Below are 13,488 nucleotides of genomic sequence, written 5' to 3' on the forward strand. Positions count from 1 at the left end.
AAGCATAAAATAAACTAACTGTATAAAAATATATCAACAATGAAATCTTGTACATACTTTGAAATGGGGCAGCCAAGGTCCCTTAAGTACATTTTGCTGATGATATGTAGACTACAATAGCTAAGTAGGCTAAGCTATTGAATGCAGAGCCTTTGCATGTGACTGAGCATTTTTACATTGTGTTATTTCCACTTCTGCTAATGTGAAAGAGTTAAATACTTCTTCCACCCCTGCACACAGCCAAACTGGGGCTCGATTTCAAAGCAGCTCTCTACATTTGAGTATGCTGCCATCTAGTGGTCATTTGTGATATAACCGGCAGGTCACTGCAGCCTCTCCACTCCCCCACAATGGGTGAAAAACTTTTACCAGCAATATGTGACACATCTCAGTGCTGCTGTTTCTCAGGAAACGTGCACTTCCGTCTTTTGTCGTCTCAAGCAGCACATTTCTAGAACAGTCTCGTGCTCATTTTCAGCCACCTGAGTGACAGAAGGTGCAGCAACATTAGGGCCTGGCTATGTTGAGGAAAGAAAATCTATTTATAGGCTCCTTATCGTCAAACAAACAGAGCGCAAGTGCTGTGCTACCCAGCTGAGAGAGGAGAGGAGGGAGCTTTCGTTTTCTCACAGCAGGGGCGAGGAAGTGATTTGGGCACTTTGCGCAGGAACAAGTTCAGCAGCGAAGGGTGGTTTTTGTTTGGTCTGTGTGTGAAGAGGAGCTGATGGAGTTTGCAGAGCACATCAAGACCGCTAATGTGGAGGATGTTGTGCTCCGACAGCCGCTGCACCCGCCGAGCAGAGGCACCCTGTGCATCACCGGCCACCACCTGCTCTTCTCGGACAGGGAGGAGGGCAGCTGTCGGCAGGTTCTACTGCTCCTCAGGAACATCGATGCTATTGAGAAAAGGTGATCAATGCAATATACACATGAGCAAGTAGTTTAATTGATGATTGCATGCATAAAATGAGGATATTAAACAGCAGCATGCAGTCATTTGCTTATTTGTTTCCAGATTGCAAAACAAACATGACATTTTAATCAACAGAATTCAATTAACAGCCTTAATGATGTATATGATTGCTCAAAACACCAATTACTGTCCTAATAAGGGTATATATGTCTTTTCATTCTCTTATAGTCAAATAAATAACCTCACTAATCAACACCAAAGCTGTCAGTGAATGTCTAATTAATGTCTAATTCCATTACTCCTCAAATCTTTTGAACCAGTGTGGAAAACCTTTTGGTCTACTCCCGTCGCTTCTCTAATGCAGGCCGCAGTCAAAGGTTGGACATCATCTGTGTTGCCATGTGTCTGCTGCTCTCATTGCCCACAGAGCCGAGGGAGGATATTTGCTAACAAGATTGCAGCAACTCTCTTTTCTTATCACCTTCCACGCACACACACTCGCAGTGTTGTGTGTTGCTTGCTACTAACAGCTATTTTCTTAGCTTCCTGAAACCACTCCATATTATTTTAGTCAGGAGTTGCACACCCTCTCCCACACACAGCCCAGCTGACTGGGTTTACCTTCCTTTTCTGCTGCAAGTCAGACTGTCTGCACTGCTAGAGCCGTTGAGGGGGGGAAGTTGACATAAGTGGTATTGTTTCTATTGTTTTGTGTAAGAATCATAATGGTGTGTGTGTGTGTGTGTGTGTGTGTGTGTGTGTGTGTGTAGGATGTCTGGATCCTCAGGGACGATTACCATCAAGTGTAAAGATCTGCGTGTGCTCCAGCTTGATATCCCAGGCATGGAGCAGTGTCTCAACATCGCACACTCTATTGAGGTATCCCTAAAAACACAACACACAATGGGATCGTATATCCTCTCTTTGTATACAGCATTTCTCATCGTTTCCTCGTAACATTCTCTTTTGGAGTCTTGAAATAGTCCCTGTGTCACTCTCTCCAGACCCTGTCCTGTCTGGACTGTGTGTCGGAGATGTATCCTTTCTTTTACAGACCGTCTGATGCCAGCCTGCAGGACCAGTGGGGTCTTTCGTCCCCTGAACAGCACTACAGTCAAATGAAAGAACTTGTAAGCGACATATAAAACTCTATATCTCATGAGCTTGTTTCTGCAGCACAGGAATCCCAACAATGATGCACCAACCACATGACAGGAAAATGCCAGGGAAACCGAATGCAAGGGTCAGGATTCAGGATTTCCTTGTTGCTTAGCTTTCATTTGTTTTTCCTTAACTTCAGTATGTGCTGCACACAGCGTGAATTTGTTCCTAACAGACGGACATCTTCCTCTTGGAATAGCATGTTGCTATGGTGAGGGGTGGACCCTGAGGGCAGCATTGTTGAGTATGTTTTATAGGCACAGTGTTCCCAGAACATGTAGGATATCTTTAGTTTTCATCAGGCTGGACTGCTCACTGTCCTTGCATTTCTATGCACATCCACCCAGCTGATCCCTGCCACTTCTATGAGAGCTGAGCTGTGTATTACTGCATGTGGTTTAAGTTTGTCAGATGGAGTTTTACACTGTGGGAAATCTGCTTTTTTACTTTATTGCCAAGAGTTAGATGAGAAGATTGATACCACTCTCATATCTGTCCATAACAGCCAGTTAGCTTAGCTTAGCATAATGTATGAGAGCATGTGGAGACAGCGAACCTGGCTCTGTCTGAAAGTTAAAAAAATATGACTACCAGCACCTTTAAAGCTCACTAATTAATACATTATATCTGGTTTGTTTAATACATATAAAAACTAAAGTGTAAAAACAACAAGTTTAACAACTATTTCAGACCATTTCTTCGCTGGCAGCAGTGTCCTCCTGAAGTCTTGTGGTTATTGAGACTCCATAAAACTACAACTTATCATTTTTATGGAGTTTGCATGTTCTCCTTGTGTCAGTGTGGGTTTCCTTCAGGTTCTCTGGCTTCCTCCCACAGTCCAAAGACATGCAGGTTAATTGGTGACGCTAAATTGCCCGTAGGTGTGAATGGTTGTCTGTTTCTGTGTGTCAGCCCTGTGATAGCATGGCAACCTGTTCTTGGATGTACCCAGCCTCTTGCCCAGTGTCAGGTGGGATAGGCTCCAGCCCCCACGACCCCCAACAGGATAAACGGAAACGGATAATGTGTTTTTATGTGGATTGAACAAAGGCAATATCACTGGTTTAATAGTGAGCCTAGCTAGTTGTTTCACTCTGTTTCCAGTCTTAAAGCTAAGCTAAGAGAGCTGCCTCCAGGCTGTAGCTTTATACTCATGGTACACACGTAAAGAGCGCTGCACTTTTTCATTTTGAGTGAAAATGTAATTTTGCTGTAGTATTTGGCTGTTTTCTGCTTGTATAAATGCCAAATGGAAAAGAATGAACAATCCAGCAGTGGGTATGTGTCATAGGCAGAGGAAGGTGGACCCACCAATGTTTTAGCTGTTTTCTGTAACACTGGCATCCTTTAATATAAGTGTGCTGTGTGCAGTTTGCTGCGTAAAGTTTAAATGACTTATGTGTGTTAACCATTAATACTGTTTTTTTCATTTGCTTATTAGTTATTTGTCAGTGTGACGAGCCTTCATCATCCTCTCTCCTTCTCTCTCTGTTTGCAGCATGATAAATGGAGACTGAGCACTGTAAACAGAGACTACCTAGTTTGTCCCTCTTACCCTCCAGCTGTTATTGTCCCCAAGAACATAGATGATGCCACACTGGAGAAGGTGGCCAAATTCAGACAGGGAGGACGCTTCCCTGTCCTCTGCTACCACCACAGGAAGAACGGCATGGTGAGGTGCTTTCATGTGTCTCCACTGCCAGCCTACAATTCGTACATGCAGCTGAACAACTTTAATGTAACTTTTCAGGTAATCATGCGCAGCGGTCAGCCACTGACGGGAGCCAATAGGAAGCGCTGCAAAGAAGACGAGCAGCTCCTCCAGGCTGTGATAGATGGCTCAGACAAAGGTTACATTATTGACACACGCTCCAGTCAGCAGGCACTGCAGGCTCGCATGATAGGCGGAGGGTTTGAGTCCAAATCATTTTACAACAACTGGAAGAGGCTGCACAGACAGATGGAGAGGTGTGTTTGTGTTGTTCACTGTTGTATGATACCAATATGTCCCCTCAAACTAACCTCCGTCATCTTGTTGCCTTCATATGTGTGTGTACAGAGGTAAGGCACTGCAGGAGAGTTTCATTAAACTGGTGGAGGCCTGCGGTGATGAGTCCAATAATATGGACCGATGGCTCAGCAAGCTTGAAAATTCAAAGTGGCTGTCTCATGTCCAAACTGCCCTGTCAACTGCTGGCCTGCTGGCTGAGTGTGTGGAAAGGTAGGAACTATGTGGTGGCATTACAGTCAGTGTGCACTTACCTCTTGTCAAAAGCATGTTCTTGTCTAATGGGAGAGTTTGCTGCAAGACTTGTTGCCTCTTGCTGTAAAATTGTGGAGAAAGGAAAGTATCACAACAAGCAAAAAAGACTGTAAAATACCACAGACATGTGAGGACATAAATGCAAGTACTGACAAAGACACATCTAATTTAAAACCTGTCTGCAGCTACAATACAGGGGTTTCTGTAATGGCTGTACTGAAGTATATTCACTGGTTTTGCCCAGGGACGGTCATTCAGTTCTGGTTCACGGCTCTGAAGGCACAGACTCCACTCTGCTCATCAGCACTCTGGCTCAGCTCATCATGGACCCATACTGTCGCACACTGGAGGGCTTCCTGGCTCTGCTGGAGAGAGAGTGGATACAGGTGAGTGTATGTGTGTTTAGAGATTGGAAAATGTCAAAATGTCTAATTTGCAAAGACACATGAGAATAAATTTTGGACATTCTGCATGCCATAGGAAAAAAAATTCAAGTCCTCAGATAGGTAGAGGCACACGAACACAGTATATGTAGCACAGAGTCGCATCATACAAAAAATAAGCATGTTTTTTTTTATTAATTATCTTTCAGATACAGAATACCCTGCTTTATGCTTACAAATAATGACTTTCTGAGTCTGAGATCACTTTTTGGGGATAAAAAAGTTATTATATATTTCAGTCAATATAGCTCAATGTTCAGGTTTACGCCTTCAGTGAAGTCAGGAATTTAATATAAAAGAAGCATTTCAAGGAACCAAAGTGAAAGCGTTTTGAATATTTGTTACATTTATCATTTGTGGTTTTGCTGCAGAGCTGTCCACTGTCTATCAACCACGATCGTATGTGTGGGTATGGCCAAATCTCTTGCTAAGAGGATATTGCTCCACATTCTATGCCTAACAGGAAATGTCTTTAGAAAAAAATCATTTTCGGTCTGCTGCATGTAGCAGTCATTGATTTAACAAAACCTCCCTCTCGTCACTCTTTGCCTCTGGTGTCTCTGTCTCCAAATCTTTCCTTTGTACGACAATTCTACCTCCAGTGCAGCATTTTTCAAGTGCAGTTTAATACTGACACTGACATCTCATGTTCAGTTTAAACAGAAGATAGAACCATAGGATAGTAGTTGTTCATATTTTAGAGTTAATTAAATAGACAAGACTAAGGTAAGCGATAATATTTAAATTGTGCCCCAGCATGGGCCCCTTTTATTAAGTTTAAATTGACACAGAAAATGAGCAAGTAGCAGCAGCACAGTGTGTATTGCATTGTAATGTATGCATGTTTATATGAGGAAGTGTTCTTCTCTCTAGGCAGGACACCCGTTCCAGCAGCGATGTGCCCACTCCGCCTACTCCCATGCCCGTCTACAGCAGGAGTCCCCGGTCTTCCTGCTGCTGCTGGACTGTGTGTGGCAGCTGTGGCGTCAGTTCCCCCTCGCACTGGGCTTCTCTGAGGCGCTGCTCCTGAGGCTGGCGACTGAGGCATACGCATCTGACTACGGCACCTTCCTGTGTAACAGCCATCAGGAGAGGTCAGTTGCACTTAAAATTAAAAAGTTTCTAAACTTTGCATCCAAGTTGTAAGTTACCTTCATACCTCACTCTTCTCTTCCCTCTCAGGTGTGCTCTCGGAGTGAAGAAGAACACTCACTGTTTGTTCCAGGCCCTGTTGAGACCCAGGGAGAGAGATTACTACTCCAACCCCCTGTATGACCCCACTGAACTAGCAATCTGGCCCTCGGTCCACCCTCAGTCCCTGCAGCTTTGGAGAGGTGAGCTTTGATGTATTCAAACATGATGTCATGTTTTTGACCTGTGGTTACTACCTGCACGTGCTCATTCAGTATTTAGCCTCTGATGTAATTACAATGCATTCACTATTTACTGTTGTAAGACTACAGTTTTGCTAACTTTAATGATTTTAGGATTTTTATTTATGGAGTGTCAATTTGCACCCATGTGAGAATAGTCACACTGCAGCTTGTCGGCTGTTTACATCCATCCCTAGGACATGTTTTTATGGATCCCACTATTTAGTGTGATTGGCTTGTACTCGTCACGTTGACATATCGAGGCCTGAGCCGGTTATGAGTAAGACAAAAACTTATTGTCAGGGCTAGCACCAGTCAATTTCAGACACTCTGAGATTAAAGTGGTTAATTTACAACAGAGAACTCACAAATGTACTGCCAGAAAGTCAGGTGACGTAGTAAAATGAGCAACACAGTCCACAGACAGTAAGATGTGGTGGATGAATGGGTCAAGCACAGGACTTTCACACAAGAGACTGGGGTTTGTGTCCTATGTCAGTCAACACTGGTGTGTTATTTTCAGTGTTTATGATATAGAAAGCTGCTGAATGCACATTGTGTACATAAGCTAAGAGTAACTGAATAGACGTGTTTGTGTTTACGCCATATTTCAACGTGTCTTGGACGCCCAGTAAATAGCCATATCAACCATTTCACCCTGGGTGCAAATAGCATTGTTGGCTAATATCATCTGCCTTTTATTTATGTGTTGGTATACTGACTCCAGCTCATGTCTGATCCTAAGGTTTTTTTCTGAGGTGGACCCCACAGACTCGTCACCTGGAAGAGGCGCAGGAGGAAATAAGGAACATGGTTATTGAATGGGGGAAGCTGGCGCTCAGCTGACGCACCATCAGTACGATAGGAAGTGAGCCTGAACATGTAGAGCATGCTTTAAGGAGGAATTTTACCAATGTGCAATGCCTTTGACTGTGGAACTGTCTTTTCAGAATTCAACCTATTGTGTGTTAATGTACAGTAATTTTTTTATTCTTTCATAAAAATTGTTTGGAGAAAAAAAGCGAATTGTTGATGTCATTTGAGGTGGTTTAGCTCTATAAATTTTCACACCATATTTCAGTGCTTTTAAAACTGCTTAAATAGTTATTTTTTTCATATTTTGCATATTTTTTATTATTTTCTTACATACATTCGCTCGTAGATATTATCAATAGAAGAAGGCTGTATAACTGACACACCTCCCAGTCCTGTTAAGCTCAGCTAAACACTCTTCACAATACAAATCCCTGCGCACTGCAAGTCAGCATGTTTGCACACACGGAGCTTTGCAAGCTGGAGACTGTAGTCCTGTTCAATCAAGAGCCACAAGCCCTGGTGATTACCCAAAGCGGACAAGAACCACATAGCCCAGCATGACTTTCTACACCTGCTTATTTATCCAGTGGTTACTGGGTGAACTGAGACGGTGACCAGTCGGATGGTAATCTTTTAATTCTGACACTCAAATGCCTTGAAAACCGTCTCAACAGCTCTTATTTTGTATTGGGTCCAGAGGAATAATTTCTGATTTACTAAGTTGAATCAGCTGGTTTTGGACCAAGAATCATCTGTCTGGGATTCCTGCTTTTGTCAGCACACAGGTAAAAAATGATTTTCTGTGTCCTATTTATGTTCAGTTTGTGTGTGTACTGTTATTTTACAGCTTGTATGTACCACAATGATCATTACCAAGATTTAGAAGTTCTGTGTCATCAGTATGGTTCAATTTAACTTTTCTAAGGACTGCTACTGGACATGCAACCAGGGGTCTGTGTGCCCACTGCTTCTGTGCTGGGCCTGTTTTGCCGAGGCTGTCTCAGCAGGGCGCGGAGTCTGCCCGGTTGCAGCCTTAGCTGTTTGCCCAGGCAGATGAGCAGGTGGAACAGCCGGGAGACATGCAGCCCCCAACCTCCTCAGCAAAACCCCCGTGTCCTCATCACGGGTAATACAATTTTTTTTGTCTGTCATGATCTCGTTATAGCTAAAGATGGAAAGATAGATGGACTTTTCCACAGCTACACAAACACTGAACCAGTGAAGCTGCCATTGTTTTCTACCATGTTCACTGCACAGCAGCCACTGTTTTGTGCTGTTGGCTGTGGAGCAGTAACAATAGGGGTTGAGTGCCTTGCATAAGGGCATCTTTTAAGGCAGCTGAGAGCGTTTCTAGCTTCCGCACACATCTTATGTTTGAATATAATAAAATGCAAGAGACTCCCTAACGGAGAATTCATATTGTGGCATCCATGGCATGAATGGAATACTAGACACATGTGCTGTCGCTTTTTTTCTTTGAGTTGTTTTCACTGCGCACCAGCAGCAGGACCCCATTTTGACTCATCACAATAGGGTGCGTACAGACAGTGCTGGTGACATAAAAGAGCTAATGAGTGACTGTGGGGAGAATAATAGCCCACTGTCACTTTTTGTCCCAGGATAAAGCTTTGGAGCAAACAAAAGCTGAAGCGTGGCACACCAAAAACATCGATTCCATTTTCATACCAAACTCCAAACATTGTCCAGTTTTCTCTGGATGGATAAAATATTAAACTTTGTCTCTGTGTGCAGGTGGTCTTGGGCAGTTAGGTGTGGGACTGGCACAGATGCTGAGGTGAGATCAGTAGAAATTCCTGAGACATTAGAGCTTGTCAAAATGTCTGAAATTTGAATGTCATCATTGTCTATATTAATGTCTAGGAAGCAGTACGGAACAGAGAATGTAATCCTGTCGGACATTAAGAAGCCTCCACCTCATGTTTTCAGCAGTGGTATGCAAAACCAAAATGAACTTTTCACCTTCTATGTTGTTGTTTTACTCACACAATTTATACTTAACAGAATGTACCCTTCATTTCCCCTGCTGTTTAAAGTTACTTTTTTAAACTGGTCTCTTTTCCTCTTTTCCCATTAGGTCCATTTGTATACGCTGATGTGTTGGACTACAAACATCTCAGAGAACTGATTGTAAACTATCGTGTCACTTGGCTGGTCCATTACAGCGCTCTGCTTAGTGCTGTGGGCGAGGCTAATGTGGCTTTGGCACGCAAGATCAACATCACAGGTCTGCTGAATACACACGCCATTTATGTATACAACCTTTTTAGGGATTGTTATCCTTAAACTCCACTTTGGGTCTTCTGCTGTCCATCTAGGCCTTCATAATGTGCTGGACTTGGCCCTGGAGAACTGCCTGCGCCTCTTTGTCCCCAGCACCATTGGAGCATTTGGTCCCTCTTCTCCACGTGACCCAGCCCCTGACCTCTGTGTCCAAAGACCTCGAACCATCTACGGGGTGTCCAAAGTGCATGGAGAACTGATGGGGGAGGTGTGTCAATCTTAAAGCTATTTTAAAATGCACAAAAAAGCACATGCACCTAATATTCTGATACATCAATTTGAAAAATTGCGTGAGCTTAAGACTCACACTTTTGTGTTTTTTGCGTCTTTTTTTTTTGTTAGTATCTCCATCATAAATATGGTCTGGACTTCCGCTGCCTACGTTACCCAGGTGTGATATCAGTCAACACACCTCCTGGAGGAGGAACAACAGGTATTGCATCACTTCACATCTGCATATGCCACATATAGTCAGTACAATCAGCATGATGTTATGGACTAAGCACTCCGGACCTCTTTCTTCACAGACTATGCAGTTCAGATCTTCCACGATGCTCTCAGCACAGGTCACCATGAGTGCTACCTGCGTCCCGATACCCGTCTTCCCATGATGCATATTTCCGACTGCCACCGTGCCACGGTAGAGTTCATGCAGGCGCCAGAGTGTCAGCTGTCTCTGCGCACCTACAACATCGCCGCCATGAGCTTCACTCCAGAAGAGGTGGCCCAAGAAATCCGCAAGCATCTCCCTCACCTCAAGGTCACCTACAATCCTGACTCTGTCCGCCAGACCATCGGTACGACATGTGGCACACATGCCGGCACACAAAACCTCTGTGGGATTATACATCGATACAATGTTTTCAGTTGGTTAAAAAGATTATATTGCTTGGCAAAATGGGATCCAACTGACATGAGACAAACCCAGCTATGTTTAAAGATTATATTTATTGATAATTAGATTATTAAATCCAAATACTTCTATGAGAAAAACTGCAGTGATACAGATGATTTTCTCACTTGCTCATGGAGAGCTATATCATTCATGTCATATCAGACGATGTGCTAACATGTTAAAGGAGCTGTATGCAGGATTGTCTGCACATGGTTCTCAACATGGAGGTGGCTAGCAGCTAACAGCACTAACTCCATAGGCAGCACTAACAGCAGCAACAGCGCTGACTGAGCTAACAGCGTTAAGCTAAAGGTAAACTGGAGGATGGGCGCCAACCGCTGCCACAATGTCATCGCTATAGTAGCAGTAACCACCCTATGAGCGCAGCACGGCAATTAGCTGGCAAGTGGAACACACTTACAGGGACGCTCATGCACTAACATGCACGCACGTCCAGAATACAACTAATGACTGTATATAAAGATGGATGACGAATCTTCACTTCCTGCGACTAGAAAAATAAAGCCAAAATATCCTGGATGCGGCTTCTGCCATCTTGTACTGGTGATGTCATTTGGATCTAGAGTTTGCGAGAAGTGCCATTGATCACTAGCCAACTCGTGCACACAAAGTTGTCAATCATGACATCAAACCCCCTTTGATAGTATCAAAATAACAAGTCATAACCAAACTTATCAGAAAAATGCACGTAGTAACATCTACCTAAAATGACAGAAACCATTTTTGGGAAAAATGTATTTGATGTGTACTTTTAGGTGTTGGTTCAGCCCATGTCCCATCTGCTAACATGGACGGGGCAGGGTTTATGATCTATATTGCAGCTGGCCACCAGGGGGCGATCGAGATGTTTTGGTTTCAACTTTGGGGAACTGTGATGTCCTCCATCTTTGTATACAGTCTATGATTACAACACACAGAGTCGTAGCACATTCGCATTTGCAAATATAGCCTACTTATGATCTGAATGTTGCATACAGCTCCTTTAAAGCATGTGGCATTTTAAGATGAAGCTACATCTGTAAGGTTTTCAAGTCTTATTCTTGCATGGACCTGAAAGCAGTTTTACTTATCTTGTTTCATTTTGAAATGATTTGTGGAACTGATAATGCTATCTTTAATTAAAACTGATGGGATGGAAGTAACATGGTCATCTTGCTTGTCACTTTGCAGCAGACAGCTGGCCCGTCAGGTTCGATGACTCCAATGCCAGGAGAGATTGGGGCTGGGCACCAGCTTTCGGCCTTGAGGAGCTGGTGTCGGACATGCTGCGCTCCATTCGGGACAAGAGGACAAACGAGGGCTTACCTGTCAGCTAGCGAAACCTGCTCCACAAAGACTGACCAATGCCCTACCCCTGACTTTTCTTCAGCCTGCATTTACCAACGATACACTTCCTCTCACTTTACTTTCACAAGCTGTCAACCAGTATCCTCTGTTACTCTGGAACATTACAGCAATGAGCCAGGGACTGTTTGTAAAGTAGGAATTCTCAGTCAGATGCTCTCAATATACAGTGGACAGTGAGACGTCATACATGCACTCAAACACACACATTTCAGTCTTTTTTCAGGGAATCATACTGTCAAATCTGTTTTTAATTGTTATCATGGTATAAACATCACTTTACACATGTTGCCTCAGACAGAACAGAAAAGCTTTAGAGATTTCCAAATGTCATGTGAATTGCATCGATGGACACAACGGTCTGTTACAATGTCTATGAAAATGTCTAACACAATATGGACCAGTTGCACCTTTAGAGTAACAAATCTGTTGTACACTTTGACTCCAGGATCATCTGGAATGGCTGGCTCAGTCACCTCTGAACTGTAATGACTCATTATGTATTCTGGCTGTTTTAAAAGGCAGTCTTTTATAATATAGTCTATCAAGTTATTATTACACACTGTATACAACCCCACTACCCTTGCTGTGGCATCTACCAGGAAGCCTTTATTTTGCCTTTTTGCCAGCAGTGTGATTTTGGTTATGAATGAGCACCGATATCAAATGAAGCCTTATTTACTGTAGATTACTTTGGAAAGCGATGTATAAAAAATGCAGTGTACTTTGAATCAGACCTTGAATAATAAAAATGTTATTTACTCAAACAGCAGTGGCTTTTTGTATAGTGTTGAACTTCATGTATACTACATGAAGAATGTTAGTTTAGCTGTGAAAGGGCCATGAGGAGGTTTAGGATGATGCTGTCTGAGAATAGATGTTGATTATGGGTGTTGGTGGAGCCTACATGTATTTCTAACTCTACAACATTTTAGAGAGAACTATTGTATTCTTTTACTCCATAAAATTTATTTCACAACTATAAATACACTGGTAGTTACTGTACAAATTATTATAGTACCTACAAAACACAACACATGATCAATTAATATAGTAGGTTGCACTGTTGTAAATTAAACTACCCAGATGTTTATGAAGAAGTTAAAATTGGTCGCAAAGCTGCTCACATATTAAAGGGATGGTTTGAATTTTTTAAATTGGGCTTGTAGGAGGTACTTCAGTGTATAACATGAGGTAGATGTCAGCCACATGCCCCTAGTTTGGAGAAGCAGACTTTAGTTCGACGTGGAAGCTAAGCAATGTACAGCTGTGGATGGGGGCCAGCAACAAATAGTATTTTAACCACCTAAAAAAATCAATATCACTTTAAGTGTATGTTATATTGCTATATTGAGAGTATTATCATGGCTTTACCTTTCCATCAGACAGCCCGTTCAGACGGGAAGCTGTTAACAGCATGAGTTCCCTATCTATGCTCTTGTCAAAGCCACCAGACTCCATTGACAAAAACAGTCATTTTAACCTGGTAAAACACGGGAGCTGCTGGTCTACTACTGCTGCAATCAGTTTGTTAGTTTGTGCTATTGTGTGACTTTGGTGAATCCAACCCTACCCATTTAAACACCAAAGTCCCACAATATCTTAAACAACCTAACTGGTCGAGGCAGCAGTCGACCAGCAGTTCCTGTGTTTTGGCAATGTTAAAATCATTGTTTTTGCAGTGGAGTCTGGCTTGGAGGAACAACTTCATTTTCTCAGAGGAAACCACTGTCATTGAGGTAAAAAAGTACAAATATTCTAAACTTCTGGTGTGCACTTAAACTGATATCGATTTTTTGGGGGGGTGGCTGAAATATGTTTTGTTGCTCTTTCTCTTAGATGGCACAAAGAAGTGTCCATGAACAAGGACAACAGGTCTAAATTCAGTAGTATGAAGTATAAGGTCAGGAAGCCTAAAAACAAAATGTGATGTCCTCATATGAAGACACAGGGTCTCA

General features: G+C 42.8%; 2 protein-coding genes across 4 annotated transcripts; both read left to right on the forward strand.

The window, feature by feature from the left end:
- Window positions 1-95: 95 nt before the first annotated feature.
- zgc:154055 (uncharacterized protein LOC556036 homolog) lies at window positions 96-7,035 on the forward strand. Of its 2 annotated transcripts, XM_049595951.1 has the most exons (11): window positions 96-909; window positions 1,234-1,290; window positions 1,684-1,792; window positions 1,918-2,043; window positions 3,573-3,746; window positions 3,825-4,042; window positions 4,134-4,295; window positions 4,582-4,723; window positions 5,654-5,874; window positions 5,963-6,114; window positions 6,899-7,035. In XM_049595951.1, the coding sequence occupies exons 1-11, from the start codon at window positions 725-727 to the stop codon at window positions 6,997-6,999; spliced, it is 1,647 nt and encodes a 548-aa protein (XP_049451908.1). In that variant the 5' UTR covers window positions 96-724; the 3' UTR covers window positions 7,000-7,035. The 2 variants fall into 2 exon arrangements, with proteins under 2 accessions (XP_049451908.1, XP_049451909.1); XM_049595952.1 differs by lacking the exon at window positions 1,234-1,290 and having other exon boundaries at window positions 98-909.
- A 600-nt stretch (window positions 7,036-7,635) lies between these two features.
- On the forward strand, window positions 7,636-12,269 carry tdh2 (L-threonine dehydrogenase 2). 2 transcript variants are annotated; one of them, XM_049595953.1, is made up of 9 exons: window positions 7,636-7,754; window positions 7,895-8,095; window positions 8,722-8,764; window positions 8,851-8,921; window positions 9,065-9,214; window positions 9,306-9,478; window positions 9,613-9,703; window positions 9,798-10,067; window positions 11,357-12,269. In XM_049595953.1, the coding sequence occupies exons 2-9, from the start codon at window positions 7,909-7,911 to the stop codon at window positions 11,500-11,502; spliced, it is 1,131 nt and encodes a 376-aa protein (XP_049451910.1). In that variant the 5' UTR covers window positions 7,636-7,754; window positions 7,895-7,908; the 3' UTR covers window positions 11,503-12,269. The 2 variants fall into 2 exon arrangements, with proteins under 2 accessions (XP_049451910.1, XP_049451911.1); XM_049595954.1 differs by lacking the exon at window positions 7,636-7,754 and having other exon boundaries at window positions 7,909-8,095; window positions 11,360-12,269.
- The last annotated feature ends 1,219 nt before the right edge of the window (window positions 12,270-13,488 follow it).

The sequence above is a fragment of the Epinephelus fuscoguttatus genome, linkage group LG14 (assembly GCF_011397635.1).
Source record: "Epinephelus fuscoguttatus linkage group LG14, E.fuscoguttatus.final_Chr_v1".
Lineage (NCBI taxonomy): Eukaryota > Metazoa > Chordata > Actinopteri > Perciformes > Serranidae > Epinephelus > Epinephelus fuscoguttatus.

Excerpts from the sequence above, each read along its gene's own strand:
- tdh2 (XM_049595953.1), top strand. The coding sequence starts at position 7,909 with ATGCAACCAGGGGTCTGTGTGCCCACTGCTTCTGTGCTGGGCCTGTTT. Across the intron at positions 8,922-9,064 it reads ACCTCATGTTTTCAGCAGTG|GTCCATTTGTATACGCTGAT; the intron begins GTATGCAAAACC and ends TTTTCCCATTAG. Across the intron at positions 10,068-11,356 it reads CTCTGTCCGCCAGACCATCG|CAGACAGCTGGCCCGTCAGG; the intron begins GTACGACATGTG and ends GTCACTTTGCAG.
- zgc:154055 (XM_049595951.1), top strand. The coding sequence starts at position 725 with ATGGAGTTTGCAGAGCACATCAAGACCGCTAATGTGGAGGATGTTGTG. Across the intron at positions 4,043-4,133 it reads CTGCACAGACAGATGGAGAG|AGGTAAGGCACTGCAGGAGA; the intron begins GTGTGTTTGTGT and ends GTGTGTGTACAG. Across the intron at positions 5,875-5,962 it reads TGTAACAGCCATCAGGAGAG|GTGTGCTCTCGGAGTGAAGA; the intron begins GTCAGTTGCACT and ends CTTCCCTCTCAG.